We start from the raw sequence: 18,565 nt of genomic DNA, 5'->3' as shown, positions 1-18,565 counted from the left end.
TTTAATTATAATTAATACATGTATTCCATGGTTGCACTTCAAAGATTAATTGAGTCCCGATTTTCCTGTTGTAATAATCATGTAATGATCTGTTAAGCAAATGAGTTGATTAGTGTTGAAGATGAGGATACAGAAAACACCATCATCATTAAGAAAGATGATAATGACTCAAAAGAGAGTGTTATATATTTGCAATGATTAGGCATGATTTGGCAGCCAGCTCCCATCAAGCAGAATGCAAATCTGTAGAGAGATGGCTGGCAAATAGATGATGCATCATATATAGCGGACACGTGTTAATGAGTTCTTATAATGTCCTCGAATTTTAAGTTTGATCCACATGCGACTCTTTTCATTACGACCATACATCTCTTGATTTCGTCTACCATACTTCCCTGTAATTCTTTTTTTTTTTTTGAAATCATACTTTCGTGTAGGTATGATTATACATGCAAAAGAAGGGATTTATAATATGTTATTAATTTCTAAATATATGGCCTGGACGTAATTTTATAAGGTCGTGTTTAGATTTTACCTTTTTTTTCTTATTATTGTTATTTGGAAACAAATTCTAAATTTAATTTATTAATTAAAATCTTTATGACATAGCTCCAACGGCTTCAAAACTTATATATATATATTGTTGGAAAATTAAAGATTGTGCCTTGAACAAATCACTGTCTTAAAAAATAAAATTTCGATACTATCGTGGTGTTGATAGTATAAATCGTTCGCTCCTCAAGGTTAACACAGCTATATTACACGCGTACTCGTGGTAGAGCTTGGAATGACTAACAGAAGAACATTCAAAAGAAAAAGAAGAGAAAATGTAAGTGGAGCAGATAGAAGAAGCTCGAATTAATGCATAGGGGGCTGACGCTATTTATACAGGAGGAGCTCGGTTGTTTGAGAAATTCGGACTCTTCACCTAGCAACACAAAATCGAACTCCTCATCAAACTAAAACCAGACTCTTCATCAGCAGAAGCCAAAAAAATCGGCCAGTGAGGAGGATTTTCCTCAACGTCCATGACTTGGTCATCTAAGAGTTCAAAACGTGCGAAATGAAGAATTTGAATGTAATTTTTTCAAAAAATATGTATAACCGCGGTGCCCCGCCCAAACCGGGACAGGATGCAAGCATGCGAGTATAGTGATTCTTTCAAAACCCATCTACCCACACTTCTCATTTAAAGTTAGTAAGTTGGTTTAATATTATAGAAGGAAAGATGTTTATACTATCTATGTGGGACAAGGTAATTTATATTTGTCATTCCCAACATATATATATATATATATATATATTAACTTGCAGTAGTCGTCCTAATATTTTGATATTTGTAGTTCACGTAAAATAATACAATAGAAAAAAATTATAAATATAGTCTCCCTCTATATCCCAAATATAATTTTTACTACCTTAATATTCTAACGACCACAAAGACTTTTCTCTCTACGATAACTTAGACATCGAGAGAACTATTACTTAGGCCTTTCCAATATAGTGTTAATAGTAATTTTTCTTTATATTTTGTATCCGAAAGATTTGAGGCGTCCATCACTATTTAGGGAAAGCATTCCCCTATCATTAAAAGGACATTACCCGAATAAAAATGTAACAACAATATATTTTACGTTAACAACTATGCTATAGGTGTATATATATAGATAGATAGTATCAATATATTGAAAATGGAGGTCAAATATAAAATAAATCTAAACATCCTTTTTAATTAGCGAATAAAACCTTCTATATTTATATATATATATATATATATAGAAAGTACCATTTTCTTTAAATTATAATTCCTCCTTCAGTTGCTCTATGATCATGTCCTTAATTATTAGGAAGGTGCCTTTAATTATTATGATAGCACGAAACCTTTTGTTTCATTCTCTTTTCTTTTTATTTTGATATAATAGATAGCAGAACGAGATTAAGTCCACGGTAAATTTAGTAGTCTAATTATATTAATCATTAGTACTTTAATTTTTCCCTCTCTTTATTAATTATGATTAAGATCTTGACTCCTGCCTCTGATTTCTATTGAGAATCAGAAGTTAGATTGTCATTCAACTTTGAAGAAAATCATTCATTACATAGTAAGAAACGTGGGCAGATCGATGTCGAGGAAGTACAACAAGTGGGATAGATTGGTGGGAGCAGTGATGAGGAGAGAGCAGTTGAGGCAAATTGCTTTGAGACGCTCCAGCTACTTCAACTCCACATCGTCCAGCCCCGATCTTTACGACCACGGGATTATCTCTAATGACCAAGAAATTATGATCTGCTGGTAAGACAGATGGCTGGCCTTTAATTCTTTACAATTCCTTTCTATTTTACTTCTATCAATAAATTTTAAACGATTTTTTAACACGTATAAGTGTGAATATATTTTGTAATTTTGGATAGATAAATAATTAAAACGAGAATGTATATGAGAAAACATATGCAACTCCTTAATTATGCTAATTCACCCTAAAAAAATAGCGACAAAGATAACTAAGTAATAATTTTAATGTAATCACTAGTTATATAAATTTAATGGTAAGAGTTTTTGTTTTGTAGTAATAATAAATTTCATGATTTTAATAATTACTATTTATTTTGCAAAAGTTGTTATTAGAAAGATTAATGGAAACTGTGCATAAAAGAATTGTTGTTAAATACAATTATCTTGTGGTTGGATTTGTGTATTTGAAGCTAAGGATTTCAAAATCTATAATAATAAATCAACTATACTTGTTTGGATAATTTTATATTTCCAATTCTTCAAAATATTCTTACTTTGAGTTATTTTTTGTAACATTATGAATATGGAGGTATTTGAATTTTTTTCTAAATATTACCTTGTTCAAATTTAAATCCATCCAGGTTCTATATGTTTCATAAAATGAGATCAACTGACATTGTTTTATATTTCTATAAACAATTTTAGATGTACTTGGTAATAAGAGCAATTTGTGTAACATATGTTTCTATCATCATGACATTGTATATATAATTAATGAATTTGTTTTTAGTATCTGCCAATGTAGTGATCGTGTAACACATCTATCTAATGGGAAATGAAACCAAAAGAGTGTTGATGAAGATGAAGATGATGATATCATCGCAGACATTTCGACCTTCAAATTCGAAGAGAAAGACCTAGTAAAATCAGAGGAGCCAAGAAATCGTCCACATTCACTCTTTACAGGGTCAGCGAAAGCACCAAGAAGAAAGTTTTTAGTTATGGCAGTTTCCAAGCTCCGATCAGCCCTTGCTCTTGGCAGGGCCAGGATCCAATTTTCGTCGGGCCTGGGCAAAAATGTTGTGGGCACTGTTTTTACGTGCAGGCGTGGACATCTGCATTTTGCATTCCAGGATCATTTCAACGTGAGTCCAGCTTTTCTTGTTGAACTAGCAATGCCGAGACGCATTCTTCCCAAGGAGATGTCTTCCGGGCTAGTGAGGGTTGCCCTCGAATGCGATAAGAACAAAGGTATCGGGCTTCTGGGGGAGCCCGTTTGGAGGACCTACTGCAACGGGAAGAAGCATGGGTATGCAACGAGGAGAGAGTGCGGGCCCGAAGATTGGAAGGTTTTGAATGCAATAGGCCCGATTTCAATGGGGACGGGAATGTTGCCGGCCGCGTCAGAGCGTGGGACGGAATCAGATGGAAAGCTGATTTACATGAGGGCAAAGTTTGAAAATATTGTTGGATCTTCAGATTGTGAAGCTTTCCGCATGATGAATCCCGATGAAAATGCTGCTTCATAACTAGTACACTATGTTTGGATTCATGTTTTTACATTTTTCGAGACAAAATAAAGTACTTGTTCTTGTATTTTTGGACCTTATCTATATGTTTTTTTGTTTTTCAACTTTCTATATATATAATATATATACACTTATATATATACAATATAAAAAAGAGATGATTTGACAATAAACAATCATTTTTGTCTCTTAAAAATACAACATTAAACATACAATATTTATATATATACATATTTTAAAATACTTAAAATTACCTCAAAACACAAATCCAAACATTATTTATTTTCAACACACACTTACTTATCTTTATTTGTCTCTCTCTATCTTCAAAATACAAAACAAAACTCTCAAAACACAAATCCAAACATAAGGATAATCTTTTTACTCAGAGTTTGAGTTTTTTCAATACTAGTAGTAACGTTTTATATAGTTTAAATATTAATCTATAGTTTAGTGAATAGGTTGGTCCTAATGATTTGCCATTTCATAGCTGAAAAAAATGCAATTACTCCTGTAATTTAGGAGATGTGTTTTTTGGCTTACACGAATTAATTTTTGAAATTTAGTCCTATAACATTAAAATTTTGATAATTTTAGTCATTTTTTGACCAATTTAGCTAGAAATGACGGTTATAATCGTGCAAATTCGGGGGTAACTACAGTTATAATTTAATTAAGTCATATTAAAGTCATGTACGATTTTCCAACTAATATTAGTTTTAATTATTGTATTTGTTTTTGGGATATTCAGTGGCAATATGTGAATGTAGTAGCATTACTAAATATTCTCTTGTTACATTTAACTGGAATAAGGACGTTCAGGACGAGAAAGAATAGTGAAGGAGATCTTCTTTGATATAGGGAAAACGTACAAAGTTTAGCATCTCAAAATCATATATATATATATATATATATATCCTTGGTTTTCTCCTCCGACATTGGTTTAGATTAAATTATTAAATGTATTCTTCATTAATATCTTTACCAGAATCCAGACATCTCAATAATTGAAATCCAATGTGTCTTTCCAAGATTCAAGAATTCAAAAATGAATTTATCAAAGCATGCGGATGCTCACAATGGGACAAAAAACTAGAGAAGACCGGTGGAGGCCCTCTCGTTTTTTCCCACAAAAATAAATAATTAAAAATAGGGATAATTGCACCATTTTATTTCTAAATTCGATATATATTTGGTATTCATAATATTTGTCCCTATCCAACAAATACAAAATTCATAAAATTTGTTGTTACCAATAACAAAAATGAATAAATATCCATATTCACTTCGATTGACTTATTACATACTTATTATAAGTCAAATAATTTTTTTCTCTAAAGTACACTTATATATCTTCACACAACAGTATATGTGAGGAGGTGTATCTTCACTCTTATAAGAGTAGTTTGTTAAGAAAAGGTTTATTGATCTATAATAAGTTTTGTAATAATTCAATTGAGGGGAAATATATGAATTTTCATCCAACTTTCTTATTGATGTCAACAAATGCCATGAATTTAACTAACGCATATATCTATTGGTTGGATGAATATAAATATGTATAATTTCTCAAATCACAAAAAATTTATCTATAATTATACCAAATCTGATAACAAACAATGCTTATATATATAGAAAATACCAATTATCAGAATTAAGTAATAATCAATTACTGAAATGACACTCTATCAAATCATCATCAACCTCGACCCGAATTCACCATTTATGAAGTAACATGAGATTGGGGGGTGTTTACAATAATTATGAAAGTAAAGCTGAGATGAAAATATGAATGAGGGTTGAGGTTGATGGTCACAAGTCATAGGTGAGTGAGTGGAAGTTGAAACAAAATGTGAATTAGGACAGAAGGCATGCTGATGCTGATGCTGATGCTGTTTGTTGTCTTGTTGTAACCAAAATGAATAATGTATTGAGTTTGGGTACAGGTACAGCAGTAGCAAATATGTCCTTCTGCTTTGGGGGATACACAACACACTACTTCAGTCAAGTCTAATTTCTTTTACCACTCCAACTCCAATCGAAAAAGAAAAATGCTTTTGATTCTTTTTATGCACTAAAGTTTGGTGCTTTACACATCCTCATACCCTACCCCTCCCTTGTACTTCTTTACCTGTTTTCTTCTTCCCTCCCTTTTCCTTTTTCTTTTTCTCTCATGTTTTGCTTAACAAAAAGAACCAGAAAAGAGAATTAAGGGGTCATTAATATTTAGAGTAACAAGTCTTGGCATTTTAACGTTGGGTTTGGATGGGTGAATTTCAAAGTTGGAATTTCAATTTTTTTAATTAAAATATTCTTTGGCTTTGTGTGGTTGATTCATATTATAAAGGATTTGAAATTTTTGGGCTCCCATTTTAAATTATATTTTGTGAAATAATTATGGATTTCAAATTCATTTGATATGGTGTCGTTTGAGATCATTTATTTAAATTCTTCCCTTAAATTTAAACAATTTCATTCAAATATAGAAATACAGTAAAACCTTTATAAATTAATAAACTCTCTAAAATAATAAAATCTTTCGGTCCCGACTTGGGTCTTTGTAAAATTATCAAACTCGATAAGATAATAAGATAATAATTTTTTGAAAAATTCCTTCATAAATATTAGGTCCAATTAAAACTCTAAATTAATAATTCATAAATATTATAATTATAAATATTATAGTAATTTGCTAAAATATGAAGTCTGTAATACTTTACGCATTTGATCATTTATGGATGATTTCACGAATGCTTTTTAGATGAGAAGACATGGTTGGGTATTATAAATTATTTATTTTCAATATTAAGAATTATATAGTATATGTTTCATTCCATCATGCATGAATATATTTAATTGGCTATAATAGTTATTTAAGTACAACAAATTAATGTAAACATGTATATTTAAGTAATTCTAATTAATGATACACGCGTTTATGAATATAATAGTTAATTATATACAATGAATCGATATTATACATGAATATATTTAATTAGTTACAAAAAATTGATTGATGCATGAATATAATCGATGAAACATATATGAATTTATTTATTTTTAATATATATGTACTAAATTTATTGAATTTAAAAAGTCTCTATTTCAATTAATAAAATATTAATTTATCGATATATTAATATCTATTTAAATTAATAAAATTTTATGGTCCCAAAATTATTAATTTATAGAGATTTTAGTGTAGATGTTTCGCGCAATATATTGTGCACTAATTGTGATAAATTTTGATACATACATCTTAATGGGGCACAGTTTTTTCACCCCGGCACCCAGATCATGCTTCTGTCACTTCCCAATTCTAAAAAAAAAAAATGGGAAAATTACATTTTTTATTTTTCTTATATTGTGTTTGGATTGATAAATTTTAAGGTAGAAATTTCAAATTTTTTATAACAAATTTGGAAATTTTGTTTGGATTGTTTCATATTAGAAAAAGAAAAATCAAATCATATTTCTCTGTTATGGTTTTTGTAATATTTATGATGAATTGATTTATTTATTTATTTTCTAGTTTTGAAGTCATTTGAAAAAATTTCTAAAAATCTTTAGATCAAAATCAGATCATTCCATTCCATTGTAGCCTCAAAAGAAATGAAATCGGGCCTAACGGTTGGTTTTTGTTTCATAAAATATAATATAATATACTAGTGGGCGGGCATTGCAGCATGTTCGGTGTCTAAATGGGCTTAGCCCGATTTGATTAGACTCGTAGTCAAAAAAATAGGAAAGCAGTTAGGTCTCTACACATTGATTAGGGCTTAGGGTCCTTGGCCCAGCTCAATTGGACTTCGAATCATGGTTGGCCCATATGCTAGTATGGCAGGTGATAAGGTCTATATCAAATTGGCCCATTGAAGTTATTTTTAGCAGTGATTATTTTTAACTAAAATTATCAAATTACTTTAATTTTCAACTTACTGCATTTTCTGAAAAAGAAATACAAGAAATAAAATATAGTGGAAAATACACTAAAGTTTTAATTAAGTATCAAAGAAAAGAAATCATAATGTAAGAAGACCAAAGGCAATAATCATGTTAGGTATCTAAGTGGGCTGGGGCCAGTTTAATTAGAGTTGAGTACCGTGAGGCCGAATAAAGTAGGGATGTAGTGATTCGATTGTTTAAGGTTTAAGGCAGTTAGGAGTGTAATGATATTGGCCCAGTTTCATTGGACTTCAAATCTTGTTAGGCCCATATACCGTATTATGGACGTGAGCAGCCTTTTCTATATCATGTTTGCATAAGTGGATATATGTAGGTATATATATATATAAAGTTACATGAATTTTATGGACACTGACAAGATGGGAAGAGGTCGAAGTCAACAATGACAGTTGCTTGCGCGGAAAAGTTCAGAAGTTGCCTCAAATAAAGGGAATCCAAATAATTTACATTCTTGTTTGACAGAAATTTAGAGAGAATAATTTTATATTTTTAAATGGTAACTAGAATTTTTATTGGATAGTGTGGAGGATAAGTTAGATAATTATCCCACATGTGGACTATAAATCATTTATTAAGTAATTGGCAACTGGGAAATGTAAGGTTGAATATTATCATATGATATACATCATTAATCCCACACCTAATTAAAATGCAAGTACGTATAAGACACAGTGAGTGCATGGCCAATGCACTGTTCCAATTTTTTGTTGCAAATCAGTATTGAATTTTCCATCGCATTTTACATGTTTAAATTATTTTTTAAGATATATAAATTTTATACGTGTAGCATATATATATATATATATGAAATGAAAAGAGAAATGTAATGCCGATTTATGAATTTGTATTGCATGGTCCTAATAATCAATGCAACTTATTATGGATAGCATTAAATCATGAAAATGACCAAAGTGAAATTAAAGTATCAAAAAAATCCCCACTTCTATATATATGGAAAATATTTCCCAACATATATAAATTTTAAGCTCAAACCCTTTGATAATAAGATATTCCTGTACACTAATTACAAAAAAAAAAAAAAAAAAAAAGCTAGCTAATAATCCCAAAACCCTGTCCTAATTAGCACCATCTCATCATGTTAGGGCAGCAAAACCCTTTACAATAAACACTCAATACAACTAGCTAGTTTAGATACAATCTATATATATATATATAATATATCTCCATATACATTTGAAGAAAAAAAAAAGGAAAAATAAAAAAGTGACCAAAAAATAATTAAAAAAGAAAAAAAAATTGATGAAGCAATTAGTGCTTCTTGTCACAGTTCAGTTTTGAGGTGAAGAGTTATGCCTCTTGGATGGAGCAGAAGGAGGAATAGGTACACCTTTTGGAAGCTTAGTGAAGTACAATCTCTCATCAGCCCCTGGGGATGAGTACTTTTCCTTTTCTTGAAAATACTTCAAAGTCATTACAGAAACGTCGTCGTCCTCCTTCTTCATCGTCAACCTCCTCGTTCTTCCTGTCCTGATCGCAACGCAAGAACTCAACATGTTGGTGAAAATCAAACCAAGAAACAGTATTGAGATATTCAATCGCCACGACCCCATTAGGGTTTTCGACATTAGAGAGTATTTTCCTTTCGTTTTTTAGAAAAAAAGAAAAGAAAGAACTACTCTCAGTTGAGTTAGCTGATACTGAGGTTTTGATTTGGTAGAATTAAGGATGTACAACTCTTTTTTGGACAAGAAGAGGGGGGGTTTATATATGGATGGTTTCTGTGTGTTTGTATTTGCATGGGGAGGCATGTATGTGGGAAAGTGAGATGTAAAGACTTAGAAATTAAGATGATCATTAAGTTTTCTTTTTTCTTTTTTTTTTTTTGGAAGTCTTTCACACGCAATAGGGTGTTGGATTTTCAATGTCAACGGTTTAGAGGGATTCTATTGGATGCCGGCTCCACCTTTTTCATTTTTCTTGAAATTAATTTCTTGTACGTAAAATGTTGCAAAAATGTCATATAGGGTTAGATTTTTAATTTGCACTTCTTTGGAATTTAGTGGTGTTGGTAAGATTATGATCATGTTTTGAATGAAATGTGACACCTGGTGAGCTTCCACAATATTGGTCAATTAAATTAATTTAAGCTCTACCAACCCAACTTTACATACAAAAAGAAGAAAAAGATTAACCAAATCATATTTCATTTAATTATTTTAATCATATTCATGTATATGATGACTATCACTCTTAATTTTGGTGACAAAAAATATTTTTATCTAACTTTGTTTATTTGACTCAAAAATTACACGTAATTATAAATTACGAAAATCAATTCGTATAAGGCCAAAAATGCTACCTTCCCCAAATTGTAGAATTGAAATTATATTTTTTCACATTGCTAACATGTTATTCATATTCATATTATTTAATATATCCACCGCCACTCATATATATAAGAAAAGTTAATTTCACGAACCCGAAAATATATGAACAAAATTCAAAATTAATGAATATTTTAAATTATATATATTCATAAATACTTATTTGAATGACTTTGTCTCTAATTAATATTAATCCACAGTCCCCTTAAATTTGGTCCATGTTTGGTGCTACGCCATGAACGCTTGAAAAAAAAAGTAGGGTTAAATATTCAACAAAGGACTACCTAAAATTGTGAGATCTTTTGCGTGAGAAGCCACCTTAAGGAATTACCAATCTACTTAGGGTCCACATTACCAATATTAATTCTTCTTACATGAAACTCGACAACGATAGACATTGATCTTGTATCTCCTATTATTGGCTCAAAATCTTAGTACACTTTTCCTTAGCATTCTTATTAAGAAAAATCAGTTTGATTTTCGATTTTTCAATAATTAAATATGACTGGTGTCAGTGAAATTCTACGGTATCCCAGTAACCAAAATTAAAATAATTGTCTAGATCATTAGGATAATATTTTTGTAGCTATACACATTAATTGACCGATTGATGCTTACATGTATAATTTTTTGGGCAAAAAGTAGTGTATAAAAAATTAGGATGTCAAAGACTTTAAATGCAGGCGACGTGTGCGATGAGTCGGTACAGTCATAGTGGTAATGTCTCAATTTTTGTAAGAAAAGATTGTTTGATTTTCAAAGTCAACTGATAACAGGAAATCTTGACCATTCAACTTGTGTATTATTATGATTATTTTATGAGAAAAAAAAGTAATGTATGATTGCTACAAAGACTGAGACAGAATAATACCGACATTCGGATCATAATAATTTAAAACTTAATTAACGTTGTAACATTAATTAGCAAGAACAGGTCATGGCTGTGGAATTGGGTTGTTGGTGGAATGGAATTGGGGTGGTCTTATTTTATCAATTGAGATTGCATCACTTGGAAATTAATGCAAGAATTTTTTGATCTGATAATTTTATAAGTGATTTATATTAATGTGGGGATGGATAATATTATGGAGTTAGTAACAGACATTTCTACAGTATTTCTAACATCGACGTACAATCCGACCCTGATGCATCCAACACCCTCCAATGTTTGGTCTCACCGTGACCCTAGCATCTGATCACTTTGTGATTATAATTCATGTGAAATTGTACAATTTGAAAAGAATCTATAAATAGTCGCTTTTCATGTAGTATGTACAACTTTATTACCCTAACATTCTTACGATTTTTACTTTCTTCTCTCTTATATCCTACCAGATTTAAGTATTGGAGGATTGTAATAAAGCTTTTCCGATATGGTTCTAAAACCTGTCTATTTTGCAGGCTTTCCAACTATATAAGATATTTAAGGTGTAATTTGTTCATTATTATCGGCAATCCCTTGTGTTCATTTTAAAATACTTAATCCGTAAAATTTGTATAACATATATATATATATATATATTGAAAGAAAAAAATGAAAAGTAATAAATTCATAATAAAAGAAATATGCACATAAAAAGGACCTAAAGAGTGAACATAAAATAATTTTTTTTATATGGGTTGTTAATATAGCGAGCAACCCCCAAGAGTTCTACCAAAATTAAATAATTGCATCTTAGTTAATCTTTAACGTCATCTTGATCTTGCAATTAATTAATTAAATATAAAGACTATTTCGTCACCGACTTTCTGAAAATCGAGTAATAGGATCTATGCCTCAGCACGACACAAGGGTCGAAATTTTTGCCTCAGGATTTTCTTCCACATGGACAGAGTAATTCAGTATGCATTAGCTGTAAACGAGTTGTAATATTTTTCAGATCATAGCATGCCAGCAGTCGTGTGACTGCCGGAAATGCTGAATATTGCCGGCCGGCCGGCCTGTGCTTGGGTCCGGCGGATTAGCCAGGTGTTTTTTCTTCATTTTTTTAGTTTTTAACTAATTAAATCGAGTTAGATACTTATTCAAGCTAAAGCTTTCGGTAAATTTCATTCAAACCCCATAAAATTTGGTGTGATTACAAACACATATATATTAGATCTAAAATTACAATTATTTCCTTTGAGTTTTACATAACATTTACTAACACGATCGGGATAGAGTAAGAGTATTTTAATACTCTAATGGGATCCTACCGAACGGAGTTACAAGCAAGATGGAACAAACCTCAGATGGGATGATTGTAATCTTCACTCTAACAAGTTCAAACTTTAGGGGGCGTCAATGTAATTACTCTAAAGTTTTTCTAACTTGTGCCCTAGCCTTTGGAAGATAAAATTATAAGTATAGAATATTCTACGGACACCTTTTGGGTGACGTTTAATGTAACTCAGACAGAATTATACTAATAAGAAACTAATCTTCAATCTCTTGTCCCTCGCAGTTACTTTCTTTTTTATATTTTTCTCACACATATAGTATTTTTCTAATTTTCTTTTGGTTTTAAGGCTGCCAAAGGTCTAAGATCAGGCCTAGAGGGCTACAAAGGCCTGGAAGCTGGGCAGAACATTCAATTTGAGTTTCAAGAAGATCTTGAGAGAACAAACTTTGAAGGAACAAAAATCATAGCCTGAGTTGACAGTGTGAATCAGCTGATCTGCGGGCTTTTACATTCATGATTCAAATGGTCCACCAATTTCATTCTCATCATCATCACCAAATATAAAATCTATGGACCACATGCATTCCAACTGCATGCATGTGGATATATGTACTTATTTTTTATGCAACAAGTTACAAGTGTGTCTATGTGTGCAGAAACTCTAGCGATATTGCCAAAAGAAAACTACAGGCTTTATTTATTAGGTCTTCCCCATTTCCCTTTCATTTTCACCTCATTTAAAATCATGGCTACCAAGCCTGGAAATGTTCATTGAAGTTAATACAAGCATCGGATAAGATCGCAGCATGGATTTTGGTAAAGGTCGTAATGTCAGAGGAATCATCACAGTTAGACATAAGGGCGTGTTCAATACATCTACACCGCAAAATTGATTTGAATGGAACGAAAATGACATACGTGGCAGAATCATAACCATAAAATACAACCCTTCACATGACAAGAAAATTTAAGATTAGCCCTTTGAGTAGTTTACTGTTAAAAGTACGTTTCATTCAGCTGTTAGAAGTAGATGTAGACGTACAATGTGAAATTTCAGCATTCGTCGACGTTAAGATAGTCCTATTCTAGCTACCTTAACCAAACACTCATAGGGAAAAGTTGAAAACTAAAACCATCAATACCTCAACAAACCAAACTAACCTATTAAGACCACATCCTTTGAATCCCAAAGAAGCTGTAGAAGTGGAATCGTGATTGTCCGAATTCCCATTGCCCAACTTGGACTTGGAAATAAGATGAGTCTCATATTTCATGACTTTTTCTTCACATTGTTTTACCCCAAAGGGTGCATAACCTGCTCTTACCAATCCAATGGAATAGCAGAGATTTGGGTTCCCCCAGGCCCCGAATCGCCTCCCCATTTTTCCATAAAACCAATCTGAGAATTTAAGCTCACCTGTCAGATTATTTCCATGAAGGTAAATTGCACTTACATTTGGCAGACTTGCAAGCTTTTGGGGGATATTCCCTGTGAGCTGGTTATCGTTGAGGCCCAAGAATCTCAGCCCTTTTAACTCTGCAATGGACTCAGGGATTCCACCTGTCAAGCTCATATTTGACAGGTCCAATGCAGTTAGGCCCCTCATGTTTTGCCATTCAAGACTCATTATTTCTCCACCGGTGGGATTGTTTGAAAGGACTAATTCTTGTAAGGAGCTCAGTTCTTGAAGTGATTGAGTCAATGCACCTGATAATCTGTTGTTGCTGAGGTCCAAAAGTGTTAAGTTCTTTAGATTTCCAAACTCTAGTGGGATCTTTCCCGCTAGCTGGTTGTTGCTCAAATCAAGCTTCAGCAGTGAATTCAACCCTCCAAAAGTCATAGGCAAGAAGCCAGAGAGTGAATTTCTACTCATATCAAGAATCAAGAGACGATTAAGCCCTCCAAAACTATCTGGGATTCTACCCTTAAATGCGTTGGCAGCAAGGTTCAAACGTCGCAAGTTTATCAAGGTCCCAATACTTTCCGGTAGTTCACCAGTTAGTCCATTTTCCATTAGTACCAAGGACTGAAGATTTCTGAGCAGTCCAAAAGCTACAGGAATTTCTCCTGTGAGGCCTGGATTCGATCGAAACTCTAGTGACTCTAAACTCTCCGCAAGAACTTCCCAATTCGTACTAGGAACTGATACGGGACGCTGGTTTGGTGAGACAAAGCAATTGAAGAATGAAAGAGATCTTAGGTGCCTTAGTGCAAACAAATGGGAGCTAAATTCCACATTTTGAGCACAACTGAGGGAGTTATCATGAACTGGTCCAATACTCAAATCAGTCACATACCAAAAGCCATCAAAAAGATCACAAGAAACACCCTGTGGAAGAACAAAACAATTGAAGATTTACTATCAACAAATCTGAAAATTATGGTATAAAAATTGTAACTAGCAATTTGCAGATTCTATCCTCTGAAGTACATGTGTTGAAGAAAAAATATTAATAATAACATGAAAATAAACATGAGACTAACGAGTCTCGAATGCATGAGTTCAAACTAACAATGGAGAGGAACACAAGCAAAAGATCTTTATTCAGTCTAGACACAATGCTTCACAAAGAGTATTGCTAGAAATAGGCATGGATTTGAGAAGCTATGTAGAGTGGGAATACCAAAAAATGAGAAACGACAAAGTTATAGTTGAAAAACTATCCAATTTGCTTTACACATTGATGCCTTGATGGGCTATAACAGTCAAAAGGAAAAAGGAAAAACAGATAACGCCTGCTTTTTAACTAGTAACCTCTATGATTTATATTTGACAACTCTGCCAACTGATCGAAATCCTAAGTAGCATTCCACTTTTCATTCCAAGAATCTTGAGATGAGAGAAAGACTCAACAACATACTCAGATTTAACTGAAAAAAACATAAAACATTAACAGAGAAGAAGTGAAAGGTATTCTCGTAATATAAGTTTAAAACGGTCTTGTGGGGAGGAAATTATTCACCTGTATAGGTGTCCAACCACAAGGATCTGGATAAAGATCTGAACCATTCCACCATTTGCCTACAAAACCTTGAATAGCTGAATACAGCGCCTCTTGCTCTGTTCTTTTCATTGGAGCTCCCAAACTTTCATCTTCTCCATTGCATGGTGCACTCAGATAAAATATGCAGAGAACAAGAATGGAGAAACTCATATATTTGAGCTTTTTCATGGCGGTTTTAAGCCCAAAAAAGTGTTGGAGTCACACTGGAAAAGAAATTTGCCAGAGCCAAGAACCAGCAATCAAGAAACAAACCAACCAAAGGAAATGTACAGAATTTGGCTCCAAGAAAACAGCTCTTTTATATATCTCCACAAACAAGATTACCCTATTAGTTAAATTACTTGCATGAGCTGGAAAGCTACCAAGAACGTAAAGATGGAGGCAAATTTTCAAATATGAAAAGTGTATCAATCTATCCCAGCTATCCTCTCAGAGAACTCAATGCTGACACTTAACAAGTATAAGGATCCTACGGAACCAAATCAGAAAGAGGAAGTGAAGATTGACATTACAACCAAATTCACAAGCTGAGACGCTCTTTCATGGTAGTGTTTATAGCAAGGCTAAGGTAGTAAATGAACTAATGAAGTGTAGACAGTAGGCTGTAGAGTAGCAGAGGTAGCAGAAGACTTAGCTCTAGGGTGTCTTTTGCAGCTGAAAAAGCTAAGAAAACACAGTTATCAGTGCAAAGAAATAAAAGGCAATTATGGTAATGTCAATAATAAGATCAGAGCAGTGGAAGCTGATGGAGAAAGGCAGCTAAAATTCTACTCCAAAGGACTCTATCGCCAAAAGGGTCTCCATGATTTCCCTTTTATCAATGGAAAAAGACTGATTCTGATCAGTAATGAATGAAATTATCTTTACCAGGACAAGAAAAAAAGAAAAGAAAAAGGAAATGTAGAGAAACAAAGAGATGGTATTAATGTTTAAGCAGTTGAGAAATTTATGGTTGGATTTATTTAGATCTCTGATTAAAGGTTTTGTAGGGAGATGGTGGGGTTGTAGGGGGACCATTTTGCATAACGAAAGTGAAGATGGGCATATAAATTCATGCAAGACAAAGGTAGTTTTTGTCTCTGGGTAGCTTGTTCTCACCTTTTGGGCTGTTGGGTTTTAAACAGATTGCTGTGATGGAAAGGACAAAAGAGTGGGCATGGAGATGGAGAGCTATGAAATTTAGGCAACTATTTTTCCGGCTAATTATGGCCTTCAATTAATTACCATTCATTATACGCCCCAAGTAGTGTCAATTCCACTCAAAAAAATTCAAAAGAAATTAATATTGCATGGTCTTTAATTGAGTTTTATTTGTTATAAATATAATCTATTGTTCAGAAACAAAGGTTCTATATAATTCTATCACTAAGATGTTATAATATAAAATCTTTCAAAACAAAGTGACGGTCCCACTTAAGTTACATTACGTTGTTCCCAACAATTTTAACACAACAAAACTTTCAAACACTAATCCTTTCTATGTTGTTTGATGATATTCATAATGCTAGTTGAACAATTCAGAATTGTATATAAACACCGATACATATACATTTGTGTCTGTGTGTTTTTTATGCATGTCTATTTCATACAGAAAAAAACAGAGTCTGTGTACAGTGTGTTGGAAGGAGAGGGGACCAAAGAGATAAATGTAGTATAATGAGGAGTTAATGGAAGTTGGATGGTTTTGGTTGGTTTTAAGAGTTTAGGACCACCCAAAGTGAGCTTTGGAGAAAGCAAAAAGCTTATAGCTATCCCACTCTACTCTCTTCTCTTCTTGCCAGCCTCAACAACCTGAATGGTCATTTTCTCCACTTGGTCCATTTTCCTAATCCCATTCCTCTCTCACAAAATATACTAATAATCAAACAAATTTTTCCCCTTAATTCTTTGAGATTTATGCTTGCTTTCATGCTCAGTTGAGATGTATGTTTTGTTCAAAAACAATTTTGCATAAATCTTCAGGAGTGCAAGATTAGTTGTTCCAGATGAGTAGGTTCCCTTATGGTCATTAATTAAGCCCCATATGAATAGGCTACAAGTTTGGACCACATATGAATGAGAAATCATAGCCTATTATGATTGGAGTGCTGTGCTGGAGATTTGCATTTTAGTGAGAAAATCTAAAATTCAGAAGAAAAGGTAATGGCGTTGCACCATAAACGAGGTTTCTGATGCTAAGTTGTCCCTCTCTTGTCTTCAATTATAGAGTTGAGACATAATCATTAGCTTTATGAGGTATAATTTTGGACATAAAACGGCTAACATTGACAACCCTTTCACCCATAGGTTGCTAAGAATTGATTGATCTTGGTCCGGTAAAGAAAACAGTGAAAATTCAATTATTGAAACAGCAAATGTGATAACCTGATTATAGAGCTAATTATACTTGGAAGGGTTCTAAAAGAAAAAGAGACCCTGACAATTAAGAATCCTCTGATTTTCCTACTGGTAATACACAACATCTCGACAACTAAAGTTCTAATGAACTGGCATGCTAAAAGAATACAAGTGTTCCCTTTCCACCTTTGCAAACCACAGGAGATGTAAAGTATCACGATGTGAAGAATGTCCAAAGCTTCCTAGTTATGGAAGCCTCACCAAGATTCTCGTCTCCATCATCATCGTCTTCATTGTCATCATCTTCTTCTACAATGTGCAATGTACTGTCATGCTCATCATCATTGTACTTTGGAGTACCATTCACCTCCTCACTCAAATCTACATACTCCGCTGATTTTGCAGCATCAGCATTTTCATCAATGTTGGCTTCCGATGTCTGAAACTGGATTTACAGCATGCAAGAAATATAAGGAATGAATTAACTGAGTTATGTATCACAAAGGCACTATAGCAAAAGGGATGAGAAGACTTACCCGGACTACTCTATCAGTCGAGACAATGTGTGTTTTCACAGTTTTATAAGAAGCAACCTGCACTAGTTCCACAGGGTTGCCATTCTGACTGGTGACTTCTTCTGGTGGTGCGGAAGTAATTTCAGTCTCCGGCGATACAATAGCATTACCAACTTCTTTATCTGTTTTTCTCACGCTGTCCATAGAAGCAGTGACGTCCTTGCCCTTACTGAACAAAAAACATCGAGTATTTAGCCAAACAAATGGCTAATCTTATGAAGAAATAACAGGCTGCAATTACAAGTCTAGCTGGTTCAACTGGCTGTTCTTCAGACTTCGATGCAACTTTGAGCAAAGAGGTTCTCAAATTTATCCAACCATATTATGATTCAAAAAGCAAGTTTGTCACATTAGGAGTTTGAAGGGCCCAAATTATACAAAATTCCTTCAATTTTTCATATATGAAATTACT

At 32.9% G+C, this 18,565-nt stretch overlaps 3 protein-coding genes across 3 annotated transcripts in view; 1 reads left to right on the top strand and 2 right to left on the bottom strand.

The window, feature by feature from the left end:
* Positions 2,034-3,829, top strand: LOC105162201 (protein MIZU-KUSSEI 1-like). Its single transcript, XM_020697035.1, has 2 exons — positions 2,034-2,293; positions 3,024-3,829. Exon 2 carries the CDS (start codon positions 3,235-3,237, stop codon positions 3,760-3,762), a length of 528 nt encoding a protein of 175 aa, XP_020552694.1. The 5' UTR covers positions 2,034-2,293; positions 3,024-3,234; the 3' UTR covers positions 3,763-3,829.
* On the bottom strand, positions 13,166-16,077 carry LOC105161418 (piriformospora indica-insensitive protein 2-like). Its single transcript, XM_011079099.2, has 2 exons — positions 15,200-16,077; positions 13,166-14,565 (listed from the first exon to the last, which is right to left on the bottom strand). Exons 1-2 carry the CDS (start codon positions 15,407-15,409, stop codon positions 13,342-13,344), a joined length of 1,434 nt encoding a protein of 477 aa, XP_011077401.1. The 5' UTR covers positions 15,410-16,077; the 3' UTR covers positions 13,166-13,341.
* LOC105161409 (protein CROWDED NUCLEI 2) overlaps positions 17,516-18,565 on the bottom strand; it is a 9,504-nt gene continuing 8,454 nt past the window's right edge. The window contains exons 7-8 of the mRNA XM_011079086.2: positions 18,115-18,322; positions 17,516-18,023 (exon numbers count right to left, since the gene is read on the bottom strand). Of these exons, the coding sequence (XP_011077388.1) occupies positions 17,793-18,023; positions 18,115-18,322 (439 nt within the window). The 3' untranslated portion in view covers positions 17,516-17,792. The remainder of the gene's footprint in view (positions 18,024-18,114; positions 18,323-18,565) is intronic.

The sequence above is a fragment of the Sesamum indicum genome, linkage group LG1, assembly GCF_000512975.1.
Source record: "Sesamum indicum cultivar Zhongzhi No. 13 linkage group LG1, S_indicum_v1.0, whole genome shotgun sequence".
Lineage (NCBI taxonomy): Eukaryota > Viridiplantae > Streptophyta > Magnoliopsida > Lamiales > Pedaliaceae > Sesamum > Sesamum indicum.
The sequence above is the reverse complement of the archived record's forward strand: the minus strand, read 5'-3'. Positions and strand labels throughout refer to the sequence as shown.